The following is a 25,559-nucleotide window of genomic DNA, read 5'->3' as shown; positions in this document are numbered from 1 at the left end:
GATCCAACTCAGAATGAAGGATTATGAGGAATGCTCTTGTGACTAGCAGACTAAGCATCGGCAATAGCAGAAATGAGGATAGAAGAAAAGGCTGTAGGGTATCCCACATCTACATGAAGAGTTAAAATCATTCACCACTGGTGCTCCCAGGCTGAGGTTTTATCGACAACTGCTTCACTTTAGCAGACGCGTCGCTGCCCAAAATACCAAAGTCCACTATCCCTGCCATGCCTTCGCGCTTTACGATTCTTGGTTTAGGGTCTTGGCATCCAATCAGGGATATGACCGATAAAGCCGCCGATAAGGCAACAAGCTCCATGGTGCTGCAGGTAACTCGGTACCCACCCGACGTCACAAGAGCATTCAAAGCACCCGTCGCCATCGAGTCCCGGGCGCATTTATCAGTCCTGTTGCCTCAGAACAGACTGTTTCACTTCGGATTTCATAAGTATGATATACCCTTATCGACGCGACTCTTATAGTGTGCAGAAAGGAGCGATTCCCTCCCTCGACGTCTTTCCCCGGACCCCTGAAAGTTGCCTAAGGACAAGATGGACTCGAGAGCCAGCGCGATGAATTGCGAGATTTGCCGCCGGCAGCATCACCCGCAAAGGCTGCCTTTCTTCTGTGCTTTGGATGCACGAAATGTGCTGTATGAAGGTCGGATAATGAATGCTCGTGTACTCATGGAGATGGAAGAGTTGGAACAACGAGTCAACAACCTCTTGCTCGACAGCCAGCCTGACTCTGCGACGCCTGCTTCGAATCGCAACTCTTTTACTTACGTTGAGAACTGTGTTTCAGAGACGCAGAAAGCGAAGGAAAGAACTGCGCAAATCATCGCCGTGGCAGACAAGCTAAAAGAAGAGGTGAAGAAGGCCAGGGAAGAGATCAAGGAGCGCAAAGAAATCATAGCACGCCGAAAGTCGGATCTCGCGTCAGTATCACAGGGGATAGAACCCCGAAGGAACAGAGAGCTTGAGGAGACCAAGAAGGCCATCCGCATGATCAAGTATACCTGGGACCGTGAATACGAAGCAATGATCCAATACCGGGCGGCGCTATGTACCGAAGTTGCCAAATTGTATCGATTGCAACGGGTTAGACATGGGAATCCCGTGCGATTTGAATATAAGATTGGCGGAATCGACGTTCTAGATCTCGATCACTTAAATAGTAGGTCTCGTTCTATATTTCATAGTTCATGTTGTAACACTAACATGGACAGAAGGCACACCACCGGAACAGATCTCGGCATCACTTGCACACGTTACGCATCTTCTCTGGCTGACATCCCATTATCTCTCCATTCGACTACCAGCCGAGATAACTCTCCCACACAACGACTATCCCCGGCCTACCGTCTTCTCGCTGGCATCTTCGTATCGCCATGGCCAGGTGCCATTTCCAGGCACAACTCCTTTGCCCCAGGATCCCCGAGATCGACGACCCCAAAGTCCTCACCCGCGTCCTCTTTTCTTGGACAAGCCTCTCTCGATATTGGCCAAAGAGGATGCACAGACATACACCTCCTTTTTGGAGGGCGTGTGTCTACTAGCCTACAATATTGTCTGGCTTTGTCGCACACAAGGTATTTCTGTTGGCGATAATTCCTCCAACATCTTTGAAGATTTCGCCTCCATGGGTCGTAATCTGTACAATCTCTTGATAGGATCATCTCGAAACCAACAGCCACCGACACTGGTTTCAGAAGCGAACACGTCAGCTGGCCGCAACGGCGCAACGGTCAGCGGTGACGCAGCGGATATTTCTAAACCCATACCGAGGATGGGTGCATTCTCTCACGGCACCTCGCACACTTTCTTATCTGGCACCGCAGGCCAGGAGTTCACCCGAACCTTCCGACTGCCGAACCCCGTCAAGTTGGCCGACAAGCTGAAGGCGCGTCTCGTGAACGAGGCGCTGGTGCCGGAATGGGAATTGATTGAGGACGAGGAGCTGGGTCCCAATGATCTCGACGACGGGGTATTTGTGGGCGGAACCCCTCAGTTGAGACTGAAGGGTCAAAAGTTCGGTCTGGAAAGTTACATGAGCGTCAATACCGTTAGGGGCGGTGGCGGCGGCGTTGGCGAGGCTAAGATCCCGAGTGACGGTGTGTCACAGAAAGATAGGGAGAAGGGCACGAGTGGATGGACCAAGATCAGATAGGACGTTAGATCTTTGAGGTTGATTAGGCTATAATATTAATGCACATCAGCCGGCAACGAGCTGCGTACATCTTAACCAAGTCATGTAAGTTCCTTGTGCCCATTTCTGCCTGCTTACATGGCAATTTCGCTACATGTATTCCCTTCCGGACGGATGCCATGTCCTCTTCCCCAATGCCGCTGACCAGAATAGCAATCCCATGATTTGGTGGCAGTATAATCTCGAGGCATGTCTGATAAAGCGTTGAGAAAGTTAATCAAATTCGCTGGTAGTAAGTTGCTAGCTACTGGAAATTACAACGCTATACTCTTGGAGGATATCTATGAAAAGCAACGCAAACCGCGTCGGACGATGAGCGCTACGTCTGATATGCGGCGCATCCACTTGGGCCCTCTGCATTCTACAAGATATGGGTCCAGCCCTTCTCGTGTGCTCACTTCAGAGGCAAACACCTGCCTTGACAACCACCGCGTGGTTCTGGTAGTCCGAGCCTCTAGGACGACCACATCGAACGAGTGCGGGGTAGAAGATGAGACTGACCTCTCCTTCGTCCTCCTTGGATCCAAGGAAGTTCATGTAGAACTCCATCCATTCGCCGTCGAAAGAGAGTCCTTGGCCGACGCACTGGCCCTGCTTCGAGATGTTCGCCGGGTAGTACCATGCCATGGCTTGAACCATCTTGTCAGCGAGCTCCTCGGCCTGAAGTACGACATCCTCGAGAAATACTCGCAGTTGCTGCTCCGGTCGCAATGAATACGGCTGTAGCAAGGCTATCCAGTCGTTGGCGAGCTTCTGGGAACGCTGCTTGTCCAACTTAAGGTTGTCGTGCAGGTACTTGCTGATCGAGGCCCGTAGTAATTGCCACCGGGTTCAATCATGTTCCGAGCCTTGGTGCGGCACTGTAGGATATTTTAGTAGGCGAAACTGGAAGTGAGGTTACAAAGGACGAGCGTACCTGGGACGGCGGTGAATATTTTCCTGAAGCCATCCCCCGCCTTGTTGCCATAGACGTCGCTGGGCGAGGCGAAGAAATGAGGACCAACTAATTGCCAAATGTAGGCCGAGAACAAGAAGCCGCGCCAAAGGCCTCTTTCCATAAACCTCTCAGAATGTCGAGGTGACACCCGGGAGAAAACAGCCGCCAGTTTGGAATCCCCGGGTGTAACTTTATTGAATGTCCCCATGGCCAGTGTCTTTATCGTGTATCTCAGGGCTTTCCAGCGGTCCGCAATGTCCCAGTCCTCAGAGATAATGCCTCTGTTGTCTCGCTCGGCTTCGTAATTTTTGCCGCAGGTCGTGTTCTGCCACGATTCACGCGCTTTGGTGCACTCGTCGTGCTCATTGTATTCTGCTTCCTTTCGTAACTGTCTGACCTCGTCCTCCAAGCTCTTCTGTGTTTCAGTGAGAGTGGCACGATCTTCTTGGAATTTTTTGACGGCGATATCTCGCTCGGATAGAGTTCTTTTAAGTTCTCTGAGTTCATCCTCAAGGGCTGGTTGACGGCTCTTCGCGCGCGTGGCTTCGATACCGTCCATGGCGGGCTTGGCGAGCGCCTTGGTCTGCTGTTGCTGCGTCCACTTACAAGGATTATTAAGTCTTACCAATACTATGGGACTTTCAACGCCTTCAGGGTGGCATTCGATTGCCTTAGGTATGATGTCCTCGCTGAGCTGGGTTGACTTGTTGCGCCTGGTTGAAGAACTCGACTCAAAGATGGGTGGGCCATTCGTCCTGCTGCTGCTCGGAGCGCCAACCCGGCTAGGTTTGATATTGGTAGAAGAAATTGTAGCCTTTGGCTTCTTTGCGCCGAGCGAAGGAACGGCATCGTCAAGCTTTCTATTGTTGGGGCGAGCGTTGTCCACTTGCTTCTGTGGCTTTTCAGGCACTGAGACCTTTTGGCATTTGCGCAGCTGGGGTTTCTTGCTTCGTAGCTGGCCGTTGCTGTCTTCGTTCGACGATGAATCTGCTTGATAGTCGGGGTCTTGATGCTCAGGCATGTCCACCTCATGGTCCATGTCTTCAAAATAAGCCGGCTCCGGTTGCTTTCTCTTGCGCATTGTAGGGGCCATGTTGCTATGCTGCGATCTGATCGCCACTTGAGCCTGCACAAGTAGTGTATGCAGAGTGCCGTATGCAAATAAAACAACCGGAGTTAATTGGGAGTATAGTATTCTTCAATTGTCGGAAGGTAGAGAATATTTGGATTGAATCAAGGAATTCTGGAGTGGGCGTGGAACCAGGGCAATGTTTCCTGCTATGATGCGGGTTGTGTAATCGTATCAGGCCGTGTAGTGGGAGGTGAAGGTCCGGGTGAAGTGGCGGTGACTTTGGGGGTGAAAAATATTGATGATTGGAATGGGAAGCTTGAATGATGGTTGCATCTTGACGGATACGTCTGAAGCTATACCCTAACTACCAAATCAGATTCCACGGAAAGCCATGGCATGTTTACAACAAGCTGATAAATCATATAAGTCAGTCACCCAGATCAATCGAACCATCCCATAGGCATCAATATATCGCTCATTTCTGCTCATGCCCCTGAAATAGCATACCATTTCAGAGCTTATAGTCCCTCAGCTGCGTTACAATTCGTGATAGTAGCTGCTTGGATCTTGAATGAAGCGTCCTTCCATCCATTTCTGCATAAGATGTATATCACGGCCAAGTATAAGGTGCTTGGTTGACAAAATACTATCTCACCATCACCTGGGGCTAGAACCGCAGACAAGATACTTTCCATTTCCGTACGCATCCGAACTCTTCAGGACAGTAACATTCATATCATCTCAAGTCCTCGCAGGTCAATTGCTCCAATCTCCACTGAAACTGCCGAGCATTTTTTACTACGCCAACCGGGCTCGTTCTTGTAATATATACCTCTGTCCACACCGCATCAACCTCATTGAGCACTTTTCACCGTAGCATCCCAATTTCAGACTTCTCTATATATCTTACCCTAAACGGTGTGGAAGCACTCCGTCGATCCCCTTTATTTCATCACGTCACTTTACTAAGAGGTAACGCAGGCTCTTGCCAAAAGCATCGCCAATTCTTGCCTTACCTACCAAGTCTAACAGACCATAACGCAGTTGCGACAGGCCTGACCGGGCTGCTATCACCACACTTGCCGCCACGGCTACCCACAACGACGTTACAGATGAAAATGGAGGCAAACTTAAGCGCCTTCAGTTCACCAGAGCTCTGCAGAAGGAATGGGAGATGAGATGGAACATGGCCCTCGTGGTTATCATTTCCGACTACCTCAAAGCCGTGTACAACAAGGGCACGAAGGAGGATCGGTATGCCCACGATTGTTTGTTTAACCAGGCCCCTATAGTTGTGACGCTCACTGTGCCTGCTATAATCGGGACCTACGAGCAGAATGCAATGCGAGAAGCTGCGGGCCTTACCGAGATTCGATGATAATGAATCTAACGGCACGTTATATGCATTATCTCCACAAAGCTAGGCGTTTACATGGCGACCTACTTTTTAAAGTGAGCCAGTCACCATACTGAAACGGCAACATGATACTAACATGGGAGAAAGGCTGAACTGCGATCCGTGTTCAGGCAGGTTAAGTCGGAGCTCCATAAGCTGGCCGACGCCCAACTGTCTGCCATCGAGGGCAAAAGCGGCAAGTCTCCAAAGGTAACACGCCCAGAGCTGGGTCACCCTACACACGATTGACACATGAGCTAACGCACCTACTTAATTCATGACACTGATCGGAGGGTTTGGGAGATCTTTTTTTCTCGACCCTGAAAGCTTATCACGATGGTTGCACTAGAGTCGAACAGCTCCGCAGATAACTTCCGTAAGTTGAAATATGGTTAATATAAAGGTGAACTTGATCAAAAAGGCCCCAGGGTGTCGCTCATTGTCAAATCTGGTACTCTATATGGCACAAACGGGCGTAGGTCGCTGAATAAGGCCGATGGATCAACCCTTATTCAGTCCCGAATTGCCCGACGTAGCTATGGATGTGCTATCGACGTCCCGTTTGACCCACGCAGCATGATCCAAGAGAGATCTACAAGTTAGGCCAGAGACTTCGTGCAGATCATGAACTGGGCCTTGAAGAAGGTAAGCATATCTTACGTCCATCGTAATTGAGTCTCCGCTGACTGCCCCCAAGTGAGAAGACATAGGCACCAAGTCCCAAAAGCGGATCGTCACGTTTGTCAAAAGTTTCAATGTTAATAACAAGGGTTAACAAACGTCCAAGCAAGCGATCTAGTCGGATAGCTTGGATACCAACACCAGATTCGACAACAGAGTACTGCTAAAGGAACGCACAATCAGAATGACAACATCGGCCAATTCGAGCTCAAAATAAGTGTCACAGCAATATCCTCGATACAATCATGATTGCTCTGATAAAAATGAAAATCGCCAGTGTGGTCACTCAAAAAATCCCGTTTCATCCCAGAGTGTTGCCTGGATTGTCGTTCCTAATAAGTTGAGTCCCTGAGTAATCCGGATCAACATTTCCACACGTGTACCACCAATGTACATTCACGAAGTTTCCTGTGAATCTACGAGATGAGATGGTCTGCAGACGACATACGCCTAAGGACTCGAAGCCTGTCAATTCTAGGAAGCAGTTATTCGGGGCCATAAGCATTATCCGCCTGGTCGCGCAGCATATCATCTGGGACACTCATATCGTACTGCGTCCGCAGAGCAGGGATTTATGTCGAGAAACAGGAATCCTTCAGTAATGTGGTCATGGGTTACTTCAAAGTTGCCAGCAAATTCTATTTTTGCACATGTCTAGGATTTCGAAAGTAAGTAATAGTCAGATGCCACCCCCAGTTAACTATGCAAAGTCTAACCCAGCACCCTACCATATCGCGACGAAAGAGAGTTGAACGCGTCCGAAAGAGTCTCACAACCCAAATTATGACGACAACATCCGCTTAAGCAAGGCTGTATCGATTCAACCGACAACTACACCGGGCTCGAGATGAGCTCGTACGACAAGACTCAAGCTCAAAGACGAGCGGTTCAAGCCGAGATACAACAAATATCAGACCATATCATCGGCAAACCAGGTGGAAAAATGCCCTATAACAGCAATCAAACACCGCCACAGAGAGTCAGGTTCGAGGCGGGCGCCAAAACCTACCCCTCACCCGAATCATCTTCTGATGGTAATGCGAACCGGATACAGACAGAGAACGGCGAATTCGCCTCTTCGCCAACTCTGCCACCACCACCGCCTCCGAAACCACCAAAGTCTGAGAGGACGACACAGAACGAGATCGCCAAACTGCAGTCATCCATCAGAAAGGACCTGCAAGAACTGGAACAGATCAAGCGCCGGCAAATCTGGTATCAAGAGCAGGAATTGCAGCTTCTCCTGCGGCAATCCGAGCAGCAGCTGCATCATCAGTCTGGGTCGCTTCCCATTTCTCCACCGCCGAACGGGAACAGTGAAGGGTTTCTCCCTATATCATCACAAAAACCCAGAGAGGTTTCAAATAGCTCAAAACCTACGACAACGACTACTGAAAGGCAGGCGAGATCCACGTCTAGGAATCGTACGCTCGCTAGGAAACCAAGCTTAAAACTTGCCACAGAGCCTACACCGGCGGCAAAAGGCGCAGGCACGGGTGCGGGTACGGGTGAGAAGAAGGATGAGGAGGAGCTGTTGCGTCAGCAAATTCTGGGGCATTGGATGTCGCATCGGACGCATGCCCGTTAAGAAGGGGCAGTGACATAGGAAAGGCGAAGGTACAGAAAATGCTGCTAGTCATTCCAGGAACTCTATTTAAGGCACAGAACAGTCAAGAAGCAGTGGGTATAAGTCACTTATCACGGATAACGAGCACATTAGTTAGATTTGTCTGTTTTATAGTACGAACTATCGTTCTATCTGATAGCTACAATCTTTTCTGAAGCCTTCAATTCATCATCTCTTCCGAGCCGTGTTCTTTGATGCGCTGGGCGTTTGAGGTATTATATTATAATGGTGTTTCTATTTGTGTTATTTTGGTCTTCTTTGGTTTTGTTTTTTTTCGTCCGAGGCGTTGGACGCGCACGGCCTTCTTCCAATGGTTATCATCATCGAGCTCTCGAGGCTGCTCGTCCGTACACTCATCCATCCTATTTCAAGCGACCTCCGCTTAGCTTATTCATCCAAATATCAGTAAGCCTCTAGTGCTCCTCCGATACTCGTACAAAATAAGCAGAACAGACCGAAACAGCATCGGCAAAGGGGCCAAGGCAAACCACAAGGATCCATCAACGAAGCATGAGACGGCTCAGGTTCAGCAAAAGAGAGGACCAAAATAGCATTGTCGAGAGGCTCAAGGGTCGGCGAGAGACAGGGCCGGGTGAGTTATTGCCAAACGGGGTTAACTCAAGAGCTGGCAAGGGACAAGATCAGACGAGAAATTGCCATAAGAGGGTGTGACTCGAGAGGACGGCGAGAAAAAGACCTAAAAGAAAAGTTGCGATGAAGTACAACCTCGACAGGCGCGGGAGAGAATAGACCGGGTCGATTTTTTGCCGTGTAGATATGGTATGCTCGATCTCGAAGGTTGTTGTCAAGTCAACGCTATAACCCGTGACGAAAAAGATATATGTCAAAGGAAGGAAGGGGGAAGGAAGGGGGAACAGGTAAACGATAAAAGAAAAACACAGTGACGACACCTTCGATCCGAAGATACTCAGAATACGCCAATTGGCCATCCGGAAATGCAAGCATACGTTTTATCCCTGCCTTATCCCTGCCCATAAAGCGAGATAAAAAAAGGAAGCTGTTTATTTTCCACACCAACCGCGCTTCCTCTTTCTCACCTAAAAAGAGGTTTATTCAGGATGTTGGAGCTCACTCTCCCTGCCCCTTGCTCGGGAGGATCTTCAAGCGATATGGTGGGCAGAAGGAAACAAGTCCCTCAAAACCAAAACTCTACTCCCCTGACGGCTTTCGAGGCTGAAGAAACAAAACCCAACTGTGCGCAGATGCAGACATAGATTGGTGGGTGGCATGTCTCCATCTACACCGAGCCACTTTCACGACCTCAAACAGGTTTCGGATCCACGAGACATGGGACACTCCCATCCTTTTCACTTACCCTTCCGTGGTTTTGGGGTTTCAGATCGAGGCCTGTGAATGCTTAGTTTGCTATGGCGGAAGAGGATGATGGATGTGAAGTGATGTTATAGTACAATAATCAAAAAGACGGATAAGCAGACAGACGGACAGATGAGCAAAATAAGAATCCACGCGGAAATTAGGAGGAAATAAAAAGAACAATCCAGTATCACCTTTAATGTCTGGCTGGGCTGTGAAACCGCGGCCAGCTACGCTTTTCCCGCTTGCTCTTCCGCATCATGCTGCAAGTCTTCATTGAAGGGCCTGGACGCGAAGAGAAAGCCATCGTACTCCCAACAATGAGATCGGAAAGAAGGGCGGGCTTGGGGCCGTAGCCGCCTGTTGTTGATGTTGCTGCCGATGGATTTGCAAGGACGGCGTCGAAACTGACGGGATGTTCGTGACCCACCCACCGCAAGCGTTGGTGGCGAGGGCGGCGAGAGAAGATGAGACAGGGGCTTCATCCATAGTTAAATCTGATTGCTCCATGAAGACCCCGGGCTGTTGGTGTTGCTCAGGTTGCTGGGCTTCCTCGGGGTATTCGTCCACTTCGATCAGGTTATCCGAATCATCTCACTCGACCTGCAGCTGGAGCTCAAGCCGAGGGTCGGAGGGGAGGCAGGGGCAACTGATTCTTCTTCTACTACCTTCATTGGTTCGGGCGAGACAGCCAGTGCGTCTGTCCTGGGGTCCCCCATTTGGATGTTGCCGGATTCGTTCTGCAGAATCGATGGACGTCTCCAAAACGATGTGCTCTTGGCCTTGGATAGGTTTAGGGACCGGGATGAGCGGCGTGTCCTACATCTTCCATCTTCTCGACGTCTTCGTCGGTGCTCCATTAGGGTAAAGACAGTTCCGGGTCACCACGCAGAAGCGGAGGTGGGTACAGAATTAGACAGACGGAGGCGAATCTTGTGGGGTTGGCAGTGAAGCCAATGGACCAGACTTCGTAGTGGGACGGGGCTGAGTTGGGCGGGAATCAAGCGCGAGGCGCTGGTGCGGATGGAGAAGCAGGGGCCGGCAGGGCTTAGTTTGTCTTGCAACCTGACATGGCAGATATCAAGGCCAAAGTCCGAAGTTCACGACCAAGTCTTTGACAACCAGTGACGACAAATTCCCTTTTGACCTTATCGTCTCCGCGCATCCCGCACACGCAGAGCAAACACTTCTACGAATCAGGGATGCGATGGCGGTGGTCCTTTAAGCACTCAAATGTTTGTTCTTATTTTGCCATCTCATGCTACTAAGTCTTGAGAGCGGTGGAGCCTGTGAGAATTGTAAACCTGCTTCTCTACAGCTTCCATGCAAAGAACAGATGATGCAACTTCTCAAACAGGTCAAGTGATGGGAATAATTGGGACCAGTGAGAGCCACTTACCAAGAAGTTATGAGTTGAGGACAGAAATTTGCCATGACGGCGTAGGAGAGGACCGGAGCGCACAGGAACGGAGCAGACAAATCGATGTCCATCCTGTTCAAGACCACATTCAAGCCAATGGCGATACAGGTGAGAGGATTGTTGAAGCGAATCATAACCATCGCCGAACAGAGGAAGACGACGACCTTGGTGTACGCGGCGAGTGGGTTCAGAGGCGACATTGTGTCGGGTACGGTGGCTCGAAAGCGGGAGAAGAAGAAGAAGAAGAAGAAAGCAATTCCGCTAAGAGAATGCAGAAATGGGGTCGCTAGACCAATTCTCCCGCCAGTCCTGCCACCCACCAAGGTATTAAAGACTTGATCGAGTATGCCAAAGCAAGTGACTTGACAACTAGGCCCATGGCTCACTCGATTGAAAGTTACACCAGAGGCCTCTGGGCCAAGTCTCGGACCCTAATGGAGTCCCAACATCCGAGCTTTTTTGTGATAGAGGATGATGGTGATTATGACGAAGAAAACCGCAGAGGCGGCGTGACATTGTTGACAAGAGGAGAGAGTCTGAAACCACCCCACCAGGTGTAGAAGCCGAAGCAGCAACGTTGTTACCATAACGAAATCGAGTAGTCTCACGGTCTCAACCCATGTGAACATACTTCTGTTTGCCTGGTTGCCATTAGATGAAAGCAACTCGATGACCACTGTCGCGGATGGGTAGTTCCGCGTTTCCTAAGTCCCGTCCAGGGTCATGAAGTATCTCCAAACGTGTGACCTTTTGGTTACCTATGACTTACCCAAGATTACGGCAGTTCAGAAAGACAGGAAAACGCAAATGAAGGTAATGTAAGTGTTAACAGGGTTGATGATGACCAGGAACCAAATGCATTGAGGGATATATAACTGACAATTATCCAAAACACCAGCCTGGAATCCGTAAACAATGACAGCAGTATTGCCAATAATAAAAATACCTTGATAGGGAAAGTGTTCGTAGCTCATGAATGACTCGGACATTTTACTTGCGCCCTCTAGCAAGCAATCTCTCGTGGAGCTCAATAATGACATCGCTCCATGACTCGACGGCCTCGTTCTCCTCTTTGGTGACGACCTTGCTGCCCAGACGCGTTGACAAGTACTCGCAGACTTTGTCAACCTTGAAGTGCTCACCGTACACAATGTGTGCCTGCGGGACAATAGCAACATCAACACCGTGGCCATTTTTCTGAGTTTGCAAACCGATGACAATCTGAACTTTGGTTTGTAGCGGTGCCAGCAACATAGCGACTTTGACAGCAATGGAGGAGTCGCCAGTTTTGACAATCTCGGTGGGGAAGGTGCAATTGAGCAAGCGGATGTCGTCGGCCACGGCGCCGGCTTTTTGCCAAGCCGCACTAACCATCCGGAGCAAAGTGGAGATTTCGGTCTTCGTTTGTGCCAAACTTCGGACGTGGTCTCTGATGCATTGCACGAAGAATTCCCGCTCAGGCGTTGCGAGCTCAGGGTGGTTCTCCCGATTGGCTGCAATATACCACAGGTCAATGCACGAATTGGGCTTGGTGCCTTGGAATGAAGCAATGTCAAAGACGAGCTCAATTTCGCGACGGTAGATCATGGAGATTGTTGAGCCTGCGATTCCAGTGATGGCCCAGCCGTGTTGTTTTTCGAGGTCGTCTACTTTGGCTGTGCAGTTGTTAGATTGACATGGCAAATTGGGAAGAACGTGAAAAGTACGTGCCTTTGAGAGAGTTGATTTCCTTAGAGCTCCAACCTCTGCATTCCTCTCGAACTTTCTCGGCCTCTTCAATTGCCGAGTTGCACTCCTGCTTTCTCTGTGCCACATCTTGAATTGCTGACGCTGTTTCGTCCAAGACTTGGCGTAGTTCTTCAATCCGGCGCTGCTTGACCTCAATGTCTGAGTCCACTTCAGAGAGCTCTGCACGGGCTGCTCGGAGATCCTCGGGGTCGCAATCGGCCAGCTCTTGCACAACGGCCTGAAGATTCTCATGCTCGACCTTCATGGCTTCAAATTTCTTGACGAGGTCTGGCAGGATGGATTTGAGTAGCTCCTCGCCCTTCAGCAATAACTGATCATCGTCGTCCATGTCTTCGCTGATCTTGATGAGACCCTCCTTGAGTCCGTCTTGAAGCTTCATTCGCCACTCATACCACATAGCTTTGCTCAAAAGTCGTGCGTGGGTTTTGACGTTTTTGAACTGATTATCCATAAGAGTCTTAAATTCCGGGGTTGCAGAGATGTATTCCTGGAAGAGTGGCGGATTCTCCTCGAACGTCTCGGTCTCAATCTCGCGCACAATTCTCCGTCCCTCTGAGATGTACTTTTTCAGCTCCCGACAGGACTAGACTTTGGTTAGCTCGGTCGTTAGATGGTAAAATCATAGTCACTTACATGTTGGTACAGTTCAAGCATAGGGACGGTGCATGCACCCGCGACCACGCATCTCTCAAGGGAAATGTCCTCGTCTCCCTGTAGGGTGTTGTCTGGCAGAGGAGCCGTGGCTTGAGTGTGACGTCGCTTTGTCGTGGTCAGCTCCATGAATCGGATGCTGGTCATATTTAGGAAGTCTTGGAGGTGAATTCGTTCCCCATCATTATCCACGTTAACGTTCGGATCAATGGGCTGAGGCATGTCATCGAAATTCACAGTGCTCGTTAGAGAAGGCAGAGTCTTGGGTCCGTTACTCGGCGACTGGGTCAAAGTAGGCGTGGCTGCGTTTCCACTCGTCTCTTCTAGACTTCGTCTCGCAGATCGTGTGATGCGGCCAGTAGTTTCGGCCTTGGAAGGTGGAGCGTGCAGTCGGACGTTCTTGACGGGACTGCTTTGATGACCCTTAAGTCTCTTAACACCATCCCTGTCTTCACTTTCATCTTCATCGTCCAGCTCAGCTGGGCGTTTGCCAAGGAGTCCTTTAGCGCTTCCAACATGCAGGCTCTTGCGACCTTTGAAAACGTTGCGATTCTTCTTGGGTGTCATGCTGGCAATCATATCCTTGAGTGTAGCCGTAATGTTTTCGTCATCGCCATCAGCCTCTCGTTCAGGAATCCTTCGTCCGCTCTCTTTCGCCTCTTCGTCCTGACGGTCCTTATCGATCTCTTCTTCTATGATTCGAGGGTCGGCAAATGTGACCCCGCGGGTGGCTCTTCCGGGTACAAAGTCACCAGCAGCTTCACCAATGGAGCCTCGTCTGTCCAATGTTGCTGCGACTTTGGGAGATCCAAGACCAGGCCTGTCAGCACCAAGACCGGACAGTCGTCGATTCTGCGGAGTCAACACCACCCGAGGTGTAGATGCACCAGTTTCTGGGTCACGTTGAAAGATATTCGATGCCCTCTGCAAACCATTACGAGCTGGTTTGGGTGTGGAGATAGCGTCCACAGCAATTTGGCGCCGAGGGGATACACTGCGGGACTGGACCTTCTTAGACAAAGGAGTCATTGAAGGTGTCGACGGGCCCTTCGCTTTAGGTGTTACCTCTTTGACTGGACTGAATGATTTGAATGGAGAGGAACTTGGAACAGGAGAGGAGTCCCGAATAGGAGATGGGTTCCGAATAGGAGAGGAGTTATAAATAGGTGACGGGTCTCGAATAGGAGAGGAATTGCGAGTAGGCGATGCGTCCCGAACAGGAGAGGAGTTGCGAGTAGGCGATGCGTCCCGGACAGGAGAGGAGTTGCGAGTAGGCGATGCGTCCCGAACAGGAGAGGAGTTGCAAGTAGGCCATGCACCGTTAGGAGTGGTAGAGGTTGTTCGGTCAGTGCTACGACGCGCTCCTTGACTGCGCATTGCTGAGACACTGAGGCTTCTGGTACCTGGGGTAACTTTGACGCCAAGCATGGCAGACAGGCGTCGCTTTGTCGGAGATGCCCGCAGAATAGGAGTGCTATCATCAGCTTCGTTGACCTCCTCTTCCATTACCTGTTTTGCCAGGGAGCGGTCTTTGACGGCCGACGGCCCTCCGATGATGCCGCCTATGGCCATCGTCATATCCATCCCCATCGTATCATCTTCAGCAGTATCCACAATTCGATCAGCTGGAAGAATACGACCAAGACCCACAGTCATATCCATGGTCGCCTCATCATTTGCCGTTGTGAGAGTGCGGCGCCGGGCTGGGAGTGACTTTCTCTTGGCCTCTCCCGCCTTGTTGGACGCCAAAACACCACCTATGACGCTTGTAAGTTCCATGGACATATCTTCGTTGCCTCCAAAATTGCTCTCAAGGTCAAGAAGATCCTCCTCTGGTTGCTTTGCCTGTCGAATTGCTCCTATTGCCATGGTGAGATCCATCGTCTCATCGTCAACTAATGAGCCTTCACCAGATTTGGCCGGGCTCACGGATTTCCTTCGGGAATTGCTGGCTTGTTGGGGAATAATGCCACCAAATGCCTTGGTGACATCCATCGACATCTCAGCCTCCTGGTCATCGTCATCCGTGTTTGACTTAACAATTCCACCCACCGCATGCGTCATTTCCATGTCCATGTCCATGCCGTCGTCATCCTCGTCTTCATCATCATGGGACCAATTTCGGGTGTTGATCTGTAGGTTTTCTTTATTGCGGTCTGGACTGTCTGGTTTCGGCGCGGGTTTCTTAGCCCACCCAAATGACGGAATGATCTCTTCCTCCTCATCAATGCTTTGTGTCTGTGCTTGCCTGGCTGCAAGGCGCAAAGCATCATCGAGTGTGTCGTTCGAGTCATCCGTTGCGAAGGAACGCGCGGATGCAATAGATGTGCCGGTAACCTCATCAATATCGATATCCATGCTAGTACCATCATCTGCATCCGAATCGCTGCCCGAATCCGAGTTGATCTCTTCGTTCGTCTCGATAACTCCATCAGTTGCATCCGAGTCTGAGCTGTAGACTGTCGAAGCCATTGTGTTTTCTTCCGTATTGCTGTAGCTTAAAGGACCCACACCGGAACTCCTTCGCCGTTGTTTCTGATGCAGGTTTCGTTGGTCTTCAGGTGATTCTGGTACAAGATCCTCGACTTGCTCCGGAGGGGTTGACGGTGGATCTGACGGGTCAGAAACGTGTGGTGCAGGTGCAGGTGAGTGAGCTGCTAACGAAGATGCTCGTCGTGTTGAGTCGGTTGATGTAGTCGAGTCTTGCATGTACTCAACCTCGTGGAACGTGTGCAGAGTTGCTTCGGCCGCAAAAGACACTCTTCGGTTTGCAAGTGACTTTCTGCGCGCTTCTCGTCGATCCTTAATCTCCTTCTCTAAAGCCAGCCGTTCCTTTTCTTCGCGTTCTCGCGCAGCCGCTTGTTGCTGTTCCTCAGTGCGCACAGCAATCTTGGTACCAGAACTTGGTTCTTCATTCTGAAACTGGTTTGGCAACTTCTCTGCACCTTGGACGCTGGAAGGGTGCTGACCATTGCGCGATGACTTCGGCTTATGTGGCGGGATCTCCGGGATTGGTATCGTGGGCTTTAGAATAGATCTTGGTGGTGGTCTGGTTGACGCTGCTAATGACTAAAGATGTTGTTAGCAGAGCTATGAAGTAGCTGCAGACGCGCATTGGAACTTCCAAAACCATACCACGCGCCTGTTTCCAGATCCTGACATGAGGACATCTAGTCCACCTGGTCCCATACTCTTGCTTCGCGACTTCTTTCGGCTGCTATTACCAGCCAAAGAGCTCGCCATGTCCACTGTGATGTTCTCTTTCTCCATCCTCTTTCGCACTGGTGAATGGCCCGTAGATTTGCGCGGGCGTCGCAATGCTGGCACAGGTGCATCTGCGTGACTGGCCATGCCGTAAAATGTTGACGTGTACCTCAAGAGAAGTTGACGAAAACTGAACGTGAAGTTTAAGGTGAGAATGCCAAGCTCCAAAGCAACTGTTCAAAGTCTCAGAGGCAGGATGGAGATGTAACCGATCGCGTCACACTGCGATGTTCTTTCATTTGTTGTGTTTACTTCCTGTTTGAGTGTAGTGGGGTTGAACCACTTTTAGGCCAAGTGGTCCGAGTTCGTGTTGAAAGTCTTGGCAGAGAGATAATGACTTGTGTAAGTTATGCATCTGGTATATAGGGTGGAGTAGCAACTGGTAGGTAGTTGCAGGTTCTTCCATAAAATGATACTGCCCTTTGTGGAAGGGTAAAGGTTTGGGTCTGTAGTGGGTTGATCTGCCCAATCAGTGAATTGTTGTCTTTCTTGTGGCTAGAAAGTCAAAAGTGGCTCATAGATGGTCCGTGCGGCGGGTCTTCGCTTGATTGTGCTTTCCGATCTTGAATTTTCGCCCACAACTGCCAAAAAATTGCAAGGTGCAGGTAATTCGTCGCGACCTCAACACCAATCTTCAACATCACCACCACGCCCGCCATCGACTCGCGATCTCGACAACAACCGTCACGATGGCTACGGAGCTCACTGTTCAAAGCGAAAGGGCTTTCCAGAAGCAACCGCATATCTTCCAGAACTCCAAGGTCAAGGTCAAGACCTCGAGACCCGGGAAGGCGTGAGTTGGGACTATCTGATCGAGGAGATTCCATGCTGAAACAGGACTTTTAGTGGCCGAAGATGGTACAAGGACGTCGGTCTGGGCTTCAAGACCCCCAAGACTGCGATTGAGGGAGAGTACATCGGTAAGTGGTAATATCTGGGAGGTGCCAGAGTTGGCTTCATGCGATTGGCCCGGCCAGGTGACTGATGATGAATATTCTTGCAGACAAGAAATGCCCCTTCACCGGCCAGGTCTCTATTCGAGGACGCATCCTCACAGGAAAGGTCATGAGCACGAAGATGCACCGCACTCTCATCATCCGCCGCGAGTACCTCCACTACATCCCCAAGTATGCCCGTTACGAGAAGCGTCACAAGAACTTGGCCGCCCACGTCTCGCCCGCTTTCCGTGTTCAGGAGGGTGATCAGGTCACCGTTGGACAATGCCGACCTCTGAGCAAGACCGTGAGTATACGTTATGGGACATGTTGAACACTTGGCATGTTGAGCAGATTCATGTGAGATGGAAACTGACATAGTTTACCAGGTCCGATTCAACGTCCTTCGCGTCCTGCCCCGAACTGGAAAGGGAGTCAAGAAGTTCTCCAAGTTCTAGATGGGTTCTTTCGTGGGCATCACTGGCGTCGTTTGCATGAGGGCTCTTCATGTTCTGAAATTCTAGGAACAGGGTCGGTTCATAGGTCGCTGCTATATCACAAAAGATGATTCTCTGGCAGTACTGAGAATGAAATGAATTCACGGACAACTAATACCATGCTCTTGGACGACTTCGACATGTGACGGTTGTGGATGATATGTGCAGGAATGGACTATGGTCTATGATTCGGATAGATGGAAACTGATTTGCGACATGCAAATTCTGGCATTGGCGCGCAGGTTAGTTGCCGACACTCGCAGCATGAGGCATTGGCACAGGTCTGGCCATTGTTTGATGTCGGAGGATTGAGCCCAGGCCATTATATCGTGTGGGCATGCGTCCACTTTGATTAGACTAGCCGAAAGTGGTCGTCTTGGATGATAAAACTAACTAAATCCGAAGGGGCTTCATTCTCGTTCAAATTTCGTATGTGCTGTGATTTACTCGAGGTGTGTGACAGTGACAGGGTTGCAAGGCCAATTTCCATTCTATATCCGAAAGCACACAATCCAGTTTCGTTAAACTTCACAATCGGAGTCGTTTATATTTCCATAATCCAGGCTGACACTGTAGGGCGTCCGGGCATTCATGAAGCTGAATGTGTCTGAGGCGCTCGCAGCAAGGCGAAATTTAGCACCATCAGCTCCAACTGGATTGGACTAACGGCGGTTCATCGGCAAGTCCCGAACCTTTGAAAGCTTCAACTTTTGAATCGCGACAGCTCGAATCCGATCTGAGTGCTCCATTGAATTGTTGCAAACACCGCCAGTTCACAGTTACAAGTGCAAAGATCGAGCGTTCTCTCGAACCACAGTCACGATGGGCTGGTGGGGAAGTCTTTGGTCTTCGAGCTCAACCCAGGATCCATTGAGCAAGCTTGACCCCAAGCTCCGCGAATTCCTCGAGAAGGAATCTCCCGTAAAATACAAATCTCAACCTGCAGCGAAACCACAATCAGCTCACGCTCCACAAACTACCTGCCGTGACAAGCCTACAGTGCCCAAGGAATCCGAATTCCAAGATGGCCGATATGCGCATTTGTGGAAGAACTACCGGCCACTTGCCGAGGTGGAGAACGAGACGAAGAGCGACCACGAGAAGCTGATGGACGTGTTGGAGGGTTACAAGGAGCGGCGGTCGCAGATTGGCCGGGCTGCGCTTGAAAATTGTGCCATGGAGCAATTCGACTGGCGCACTTGTATGATGAATCCAAGTGTCTCTGAACGCATGACCTTGTGTCGCACACAAGTCAGGAAGTTCGAGAAATGCTATATGACGCAGACGGTACGAGATCCTCATCTATATGATTAGCAATTCCATGTCTTGGATAAACATGGGAAAATACGCTAACTGGAGGGATGGTATAGAGACTGCTTAAAGCGCTGGGATACCTTTCAATGAACGACCGATCACCCGAAGTCGAAGAAGAGATCCAAATGCATGCCGACACGCTATACCACCGCATGCTTGAACAAGAAGCTCAAATCGAAGCTGCCAAAGAAAAGGGCGAACCTGTACCCACGTTCCCACCACTAATAATCAAGAACGCCACAGCGCCAGTGGAGGTGGAGTTGACGCCCGCGCAACAGGAACAGTTGAAGGCAAGACTAGAAAAAGTAGCCGAGGAAGACCGATATGCGGAGGAGGTTTCCTATAAGGCTGAGATGCGCGCAAGGGCTGAGACGGCTGAAAAGCTGCAGGCCCTGTGGAAGAAGCAAGAAGACGAGAGGCAACAACGGAAAATGGAGGGCAAGGAGACAATATGGGATAAAGCCACTGGAGCTTTCAGGTCCAACGCTCCAGAGGAGAAGAAATAAAACGGACTCATGACCTCTCTACCACCGCGTCCTCACTATATTAGGGAGATGTTCTGTTTCGGGTCGCGAGGTCTTTACCTTGACCTCGGAGCTATAGAAGATATGCGCTGTGCCAATCTAGCAAGATCACCACTTATGTATACTGTAAATTATTATCGTTAAGCACGGCGTATGAATGATACCAAACCCCGGGCGTGACGGGAAGGTTGTTGGGAAGGAAGGACAACCTAGGGCAAACCGATAGCCCACTCCATAGTTATTTCTGTCCTGGCAGGGCCACAGGACCCCTATAACTCGGAAATAAAATCTCTTTCTGACCTATCTACCTTCCTTGCGCATCAATGTCCTTGACCGCGGAAGAATAGTTGTCACCAGGTGCTGGCAAGGAGTGATCTGGACCATATTACACAGCTGGCATCTGTTAGGAGCCGTCTCGCAAGGTCTGTGGCGAGGATGCTCTGTGGTGCCTACCAGCACAGAGATAGCTGTGGGATGGACTAACGGTTTAGTTGGCCCTTCCTTCCCGTCAACCTTCCCGTCGCGTGTTGGGGTTATGATTGCACGGATAGTGTGGACGTGGGCATGATGGACTTTTTTGGCGTAATCTCCTTTACGAAGCCGAGTATGCCGCATAAACAAGCAAACACAGCCTAGAGATGAGGGGAAAGGGGCTTTGCGAGCTGATTCAAGGGGAAGTATTGCATCCTTCTTCAGAATCTTAAGTCAACAGTGACCTTCTGTACGACTGTGCCAGCACTCATGGCGAATTCAAAAGCGACATTTGGTTAAGATCATTGTTTGGTGGTATGCCCACCATCTTGAGGAACCAGAAAATCCACGGTAGGATTGAAATACCAATGCAGGGTTGAGATAGACTAATAGGCGCCGACATCAGACAGTTGTAACACGGCGATACAACCAATCCATACTCAATTATCTTTGCGGCTCAAAGCTTCTACGCAAATTATTATATGCAGACATCCACAGCTCAGCTTATCGTCGTCGTCATCTTCATTCCCCTTGCCAGCAAGACCGTTCATCGTACTTCTTTCGTTCATCCCATCATAACTCTGCTTCCATCACGCCAAACAAGCACATCAGCTTAATGACGGAGGCTGTTCACAGACGAAGTCTCGGGCATCTTGGGGTTCTGCTCGGCAACCTCCTGATCAGGCGCGCGAGACTTTCGCTTGCGGAGCATGACAAATGCCACAGCAGCGACAATACCAAGGGAGGCAACAATAACACCGACGGCAATTCCAGCCTTAGCCCCGATGCTTAGCCCATCTCCAGAAGATGTGCTCTTGCTCTCAGTGGTTCCGGCAGTGGATTCTCCCGTAGCACTAGCGACGGCAGAAGTGGACGAAGCGGTGAGGGTGAATTCGTCTGCGGTTACGTTGAAGCAGGGGACTTGGACCGTGAAGGCGGAGGCTTCGACGAAGGTCTATTAAGTCGAATTTGTCAGTATGTACCGAGGATTGAGGGCCAAGTCTCGAGGACTTACGATATCAGCACAGGCAAAGAATGACTGATTACGTCCACTTAGTTCGCTCTCGTAACTGGACCAGTACTCAAGCTGGATGGTTGCGTTGGTTCCTGCAGATACATTGTCTGGTATATCGGCGACCTTGTAGCACTGGTGGCCTGGTTCGATCTCCGACACGTTGTTGACCACTTGCTGGGTGAAATCGTCTTGGCTGGTGGGGTCTGTGGACAAATTAGCATGGGGATAAGTAGTCAACAGTGATTAACTTGAAGTCACATACTATCGGTGTATGCAATGGAGAAAGCAACCATCCATGCGTCGTCGGCGATGGATAGTGCCACAGATCCCTGGGCTAAGGAATAATTAGTATATGTATACAGATTATGATCGTTGAAGTAAATACTGAGGAGAAGACTTACACAGCGGGAAAGTCGTCCGGTTATTCACGCCGTCAGAGCTTCCACAGGGGGCCACGTTGTCGGCTGACGCACTCCAAGGACGGTCAGATGGCCATAAAAAGGCAACCGGGCCCATTACGTTCCCTTCAGCATTTGAACCATGGACGTTCGCGCCGGCAACGAAATGGTTGCGAGCCAGCCATGACAAAGCTGCAAGAGGTTTGAAGACGTTGGATCTCATCTTGGCTACTCAAGTGAGGTATGGAGGGGGGCAATCTTCGATTTTCTTGAGGACGAGGAGCGGAGACTCAGTTGTGTGGCTGCCCTGACTTTCAAGATGCACCCGCAGAGCTGGGCCGATGGATATTATAAGTCCCACCTCTGGGCAAAAGCTACCTATCAATCAAGGCAACCGATATTCGGGCCTTCAGGTTCTACTAAGGTCCACTATCACATGGAAAAGACCTCGTCTTTGATACGGGAGGAAGGTCCCATGGATGTTTCGGCCGAGCATCCTCGGATACTTCAACATTTACCACTCTCGAGCCGTGGAGCAAAAACATTTCGTATAGACTGACAACTCGAGATTGATATGGGCTGTTCTCATACGACAACAATATTGTTTCTTCCCTTGACCATGACTTTGTCCATCTCTGCAGACTCTTGTCTCTACCTTCGGGCTTATCCTTGGATTATTGGCTCAGCTGGTTGGATGCCTCGATCTTGTGAGTGAAAATGGATGCTGAGAATTCTGCACCCTTCGTCGTAGCAAACCCGTGGACAAAACTCGCCAGGGACAAATCCTGAATTATGAATTCAACCAACATCCCTAAGGTGTTGCAGCTGTACCAAGGTCGCCTGGGCAGCAGGGCCCATAGTTTCATGGATCTGATCCGAGACGCAGCGAGGCGAGACACAGGAACACAGCAAAGCCTTTTACTTCAGGGTCTCTGAGCCATGGTCATTACTGCCTGTTGACACCAAACCCATTACCGCGTGGGGGATCTTTAACAAGAACGAGACAGACCACCAGCAAGTTTATCACAAGTACGACTATGGTGAGCCTTGAAAAGTTGTAATTGACTCACAACAGCCAAGCACGTCCGGCTCACTCGATGGTGGCATGTTTTCTGCATTCCTGATGTCGGTAAACCGGCCCTCTACCAATGACAAGATGCCAACCCCGGTGGAGCAGGGTGTAAACCTGCTCAGCGGCCAAGAACTCGAAATAGGCTCTTCATTGAGGTTATCAGATGGAGCTAGTGAAGAAAGACGCAGGGGTATACTAGCGCCTAATCTTATCAGATTATCCGTTGACCCAATCCTCACCAACCACATCCTGTTACGAGTGTCTTGGCAAGGAACATTTTCCTATGTCCGAGAACTCCGAGCCCGAAAAGTTAGGTAGGTTACTTACTTCACCCACAACAAACTCCATCACTGCTTGGCAGAGGCCTTTTGTGGTTCTCGCTCCCGTCCAGTGAACGGTCCAGAGGACGGTTTCGGCAAGTCTACCGAGAGGTCTTATATGTTGGCCCACGCATGGGACCACTGAGCAAAGATCATTGATTGACCCTAGGATCAGATATGGTTCGACCCGCCGAACTGGAGGCTGGGTCTTCATGCGGTATCGCAACACGAACGGCTCTGGGGTAAACAGCATGTCAACAACAGCGTAACTGTTATGTACGAATCGACTCGGTTGCAGGATTCGAGGAACTGCTTCTACGCGGCAACTCATTTCCGAGCATCGGTCGGATGACGAGATATCCTTACTAGACTCTTGTTAACCTTGCCTTGTCAATTCTCGTACCGGGTTATAATCTTTGTTAACGCTCTTCTGCGGTATGGACGGGGACTTATAAGATCAGCTGCTGCGACCAGTACCTGTTATCAGATCGTTCCACCGAAAATTACATTACAGTCTCTGCATACTAGACTTATCAGATCCCGAGCCATCTTTGTAAAACAGCATCCTTATACACACTCGTTAGGCTTCTCAATCCTTGGCAAGAGGGTCACTGTTATTGCACTACGCCCGACCAAAGTTCCACGCCAACATTCCTGCAGTTTCCATTTTTCTTGTCCATCATCCAATTCAACCGTTATTATCAAGATGGTCGCTGTCCAGTTCCTCTTGGGTGCGGCCCTTGCTGCTGCCAGAGTGTCCGCATCTACAGACCAGTTGCAACTGTTTTCCCGTCTCCTCAAGCGCCAGGAACCCGGTACACCAGCTTACGACTGCCACAACAACTGCGGTAAGTCCCCTCCTCCCCACTACCCGCCCCTTAGACGAAACACCTCTCCTCTAAGACATTTTCAACATAGGCCAAGCCATTATCGAAGCCCGCCAGAGTGATGATGTCTGTACTGACGACATCTTCCTGACCGACTATGCCAACTGCCTCCAGTGCTCGGGTCCAGACAACGAAAACATCTGGCAGTACTACGGCACCACTTTGAAGACCGCTGCCGCCTCCTGCGGCCTGTCCACCACCCCCCTTTCCGGTGAGCAGGACGCCGTCGGTGAGGCTATCATCGCGGGGTCTACTTCGACTTCCACGACTGCCGCTGCTGAGACCACGACGACCACTGCTGCTGAGACCACGAGCACCGCCACCACTGAGACAACCGAAACATCTACTGCCGGATCTTCCACCGTGGAATCCACTGCAAGCGCAACCGCGACGGCAACTTCGACTGTGGGTGAAACCTCTATTACTGTCACTTCTGCCTCCAGCGCCCCGGTCGTTACTTCTGCTACGTACACTGGCACATACTCTGTGACTGGAACATACTCTGCCACTGGGACGGGCAAGTACACTGCCACTTCCACGGTAAATTACTACCTTTTCACCCGCATCAAGTAATAAAGGATTCGTGACTGACCCGTAATTATAGTCTGGTGTCGTGCAGGTGACTGGTGCCGCTAACGCACTGTCCGGCAACACCCTGGGCGTTTTCGGCGCTGTGGTGTTTGGCGCTATGTATGCTGTTGCACAGTAAATGGGGAAGATGCTATTTGAGTTTCGATGGGTACGCATGACTGATGTTTGGATGGTGGGACGATTTTGAGAAGAGGTAATTACGATGGCAATGTTTAGTGAAAAAGTAGCAGTGACTACGACTTGTTATGTGTAATGTAATATTCCCGTTTTTCTGGGTAGGCTTACACGTCTGATTCAGAGTATATATTATAGGTCTCTTCTGTTTTCGTTTATGTCTCATATGATCCCGTTTTACTGTAATAACGTACGGGGAGGGGAAACGGGTTCAAGATAGCAGGCGGTCGGGTTAGGGAGCAACACTGCGTGATTCCTTCGCCACAAGACGCCCTACGACCATGAAATTGTCAATTTGGAAACAATACTGCTCATAATAAACCGCCAAAACTAGTTTTAGTCATGAGAGTGGCCCCCTTTAAACTCAGTGTTATGCCTCTTGCTTCCTAGCTGCGTTTTTGTCACAGCGTTGGCGATCACAGTGTATAGCAGTTAGTGGGACCAAATGTCAGTGATCCACTGGCATTCTAGATCTTTCGGTCTATTGGCCTAGGGGCTTGGTCCTACCTTGTGACAGTTTTGGGGTAGCTCCGCTCATGGAGGTCTATACCACTTCCATGGCGACGACTCCCGAGAGCGGATGGGGTGAAGATCGCGTATAATCTAGCTATACATCTAAGTAGGCAAATTTTGCGTTTCGGTGCTTAGCTGTCGTTTGGCCCTAGCGCTATGTGTGGTACTATTCGAGACGCCTCGGAGCGACACTGGGCACCATTTTACTGTCTTATATCGTCCAATCCCACGTCACGTAACTGCACACTTTTAATCAACATAGATAGATCGTGTGCACCTCCTCTCAAAGGTGGTGTGGAAGCATGTTTGAATATCGTTCTAGTCTTGGATTACACAACAGCTGGAAGCACGCCTCATAATTCGACGCTTTGTCACCGCCAACTATCCTCTGCGAAGGGCAATATCTGACTCCAAACTAACAGGTGCCTATAACCTTGACTTACGCGGCCCCGTTTTACCTAATATTATGGCCATCGCGACATGTAAACAGGATCTCCAGAAACCTCCT

General features: G+C 50.2%; 8 protein-coding genes across 8 annotated transcripts; 5 read left to right on the top strand and 3 right to left on the bottom strand.

The window, feature by feature from the left end:
* The first annotated feature begins 354 nt into the window (after positions 1-354).
* BCR38DRAFT_403263 (UV radiation resistance protein and autophagy-related subunit 14-domain-containing protein) lies at positions 355-2,228 on the top strand. Its single transcript, XM_040857791.1, has 2 exons — positions 355-1,176; positions 1,229-2,228. The coding sequence occupies exons 1-2, from the start codon at positions 552-554 to the stop codon at positions 2,167-2,169; spliced, it is 1,566 nt and encodes a 521-aa protein (XP_040709630.1). The 5' UTR covers positions 355-551; the 3' UTR covers positions 2,170-2,228.
* A 5,009-nt stretch (positions 2,229-7,237) lies between these two features.
* Positions 7,238-7,882, top strand: BCR38DRAFT_491109 (uncharacterized protein; the record flags this gene model as incomplete). The annotated part of the gene is made up of 1 exon (XM_040864616.1): positions 7,238-7,882. One exon carries the CDS (start codon positions 7,238-7,240, stop codon positions 7,880-7,882), a length of 645 nt encoding a protein of 214 aa, XP_040709629.1.
* Positions 7,883-10,512: 2,630 nt separating this feature from the next.
* BCR38DRAFT_491108 (uncharacterized protein) lies at positions 10,513-10,876 on the bottom strand (the record flags this gene model as incomplete). Its single annotated transcript, XM_040864615.1, has 2 exons — positions 10,513-10,543; positions 10,656-10,876. The coding sequence occupies 2 exons, from the start codon at positions 10,874-10,876 to the stop codon at positions 10,513-10,515; spliced, it is 252 nt and encodes an 83-aa protein (XP_040709628.1).
* Positions 10,877-11,666: 790 nt separating this feature from the next.
* On the bottom strand, positions 11,667-16,427 carry BCR38DRAFT_356904 (uncharacterized protein; the record flags this gene model as incomplete). The annotated part of the gene is made up of 5 exons (XM_040857061.1): positions 11,667-12,331; positions 12,372-13,008; positions 13,059-14,251; positions 14,432-16,145; positions 16,212-16,427. The coding sequence occupies 5 exons, from the start codon at positions 16,425-16,427 to the stop codon at positions 11,667-11,669; spliced, it is 4,425 nt and encodes a 1,474-aa protein (XP_040709627.1).
* Positions 16,428-16,926: 499 nt separating this feature from the next.
* BCR38DRAFT_452405 (ribosomal protein S17-domain-containing protein) lies at positions 16,927-18,209 on the top strand. The gene is made up of 4 exons (XM_040861519.1): positions 16,927-17,133; positions 17,187-17,260; positions 17,344-17,582; positions 17,665-18,209. Exons 1-4 carry the CDS (start codon positions 17,030-17,032, stop codon positions 17,731-17,733), a joined length of 486 nt encoding a protein of 161 aa, XP_040709626.1. The 5' UTR covers positions 16,927-17,029; the 3' UTR covers positions 17,734-18,209.
* Positions 18,210-18,227: 18 nt separating this feature from the next.
* On the top strand, positions 18,228-19,948 carry BCR38DRAFT_452403 (uncharacterized protein). Its single transcript, XM_040861518.1, has 2 exons — positions 18,228-19,059; positions 19,143-19,948. The coding sequence occupies exons 1-2, from the start codon at positions 18,595-18,597 to the stop codon at positions 19,590-19,592; spliced, it is 915 nt and encodes a 304-aa protein (XP_040709625.1). The 5' UTR covers positions 18,228-18,594; the 3' UTR covers positions 19,593-19,948.
* Positions 19,949-20,476: 528 nt separating this feature from the next.
* BCR38DRAFT_380210 (uncharacterized protein) lies at positions 20,477-21,797 on the bottom strand. The gene is made up of 4 exons (XM_040857399.1): positions 21,498-21,797; positions 21,359-21,430; positions 21,097-21,299; positions 20,477-21,036 (listed from the first exon to the last, which is right to left on the bottom strand). Exons 1-4 carry the CDS (start codon positions 21,715-21,717, stop codon positions 20,695-20,697), a joined length of 837 nt encoding a protein of 278 aa, XP_040709624.1. The 5' UTR covers positions 21,718-21,797; the 3' UTR covers positions 20,477-20,694.
* Positions 21,798-23,405: 1,608 nt separating this feature from the next.
* Positions 23,406-24,488, top strand: BCR38DRAFT_124869 (uncharacterized protein). The gene is made up of 3 exons (XM_040853505.1): positions 23,406-23,734; positions 23,805-24,313; positions 24,378-24,488. The coding sequence occupies exons 1-3, from the start codon at positions 23,593-23,595 to the stop codon at positions 24,480-24,482; spliced, it is 756 nt and encodes a 251-aa protein (XP_040709623.1). The 5' UTR covers positions 23,406-23,592; the 3' UTR covers positions 24,483-24,488.
* The last annotated feature ends 1,071 nt before the right edge of the window (positions 24,489-25,559 follow it).

This window comes from Pseudomassariella vexata, assembly GCF_002105095.1.
Source record: "Pseudomassariella vexata strain CBS 129021 chromosome Unknown BCR38scaffold_27, whole genome shotgun sequence".
NCBI lineage: Eukaryota > Fungi > Ascomycota > Sordariomycetes > Amphisphaeriales > Pseudomassariaceae > Pseudomassariella > Pseudomassariella vexata.
Note: the sequence above shows the minus strand (reverse complement) of the source record. Positions and strands in the feature narration are given on the sequence as shown.

Coding starts and splice junctions, on each gene's coding strand:
- BCR38DRAFT_403263 (XM_040857791.1), top strand. CDS start 552: ATGGACTCGAGAGCCAGCGCGATGAATTGCGAGATTTGCCGCCGGCAG. Junction 1,177..1,228: donor AGATCTCGATCACTTAAATA/GTAGGTCTCGTT, acceptor TAACATGGACAG/AAGGCACACCACCGGAACAG.
- BCR38DRAFT_124869 (XM_040853505.1), top strand. CDS start 23,593: ATGGTCGCTGTCCAGTTCCTCTTGGGTGCGGCCCTTGCTGCTGCCAGA. Junction 23,735..23,804: donor CGACTGCCACAACAACTGCG/GTAAGTCCCCTC, acceptor TTTTCAACATAG/GCCAAGCCATTATCGAAGCC. Junction 24,314..24,377: donor AGTACACTGCCACTTCCACG/GTAAATTACTAC, acceptor CCGTAATTATAG/TCTGGTGTCGTGCAGGTGAC.
- BCR38DRAFT_452403 (XM_040861518.1), top strand. CDS start 18,595: ATGGGCTGGTGGGGAAGTCTTTGGTCTTCGAGCTCAACCCAGGATCCA. Junction 19,060..19,142: donor AATGCTATATGACGCAGACG/GTACGAGATCCT, acceptor GGGATGGTATAG/AGACTGCTTAAAGCGCTGGG.
- BCR38DRAFT_380210 (XM_040857399.1), bottom strand. CDS start 21,717: ATGAGATCCAACGTCTTCAAACCTCTTGCAGCTTTGTCATGGCTGGCT. Junction 21,300..21,358: donor CTCCATTGCATACACCGATA/GTATGTGACTTC, acceptor ATTTGTCCACAG/ACCCCACCAGCCAAGACGAT. Junction 21,037..21,096: donor TCTTTGCCTGTGCTGATATC/GTAAGTCCTCGA, acceptor TCGACTTAATAG/ACCTTCGTCGAAGCCTCCGC.
- BCR38DRAFT_452405 (XM_040861519.1), top strand. CDS start 17,030: ATGGCTACGGAGCTCACTGTTCAAAGCGAAAGGGCTTTCCAGAAGCAA. Junction 17,261..17,343: donor GATTGAGGGAGAGTACATCG/GTAAGTGGTAAT, acceptor ATATTCTTGCAG/ACAAGAAATGCCCCTTCACC. Junction 17,583..17,664: donor GCCGACCTCTGAGCAAGACC/GTGAGTATACGT, acceptor ATAGTTTACCAG/GTCCGATTCAACGTCCTTCG.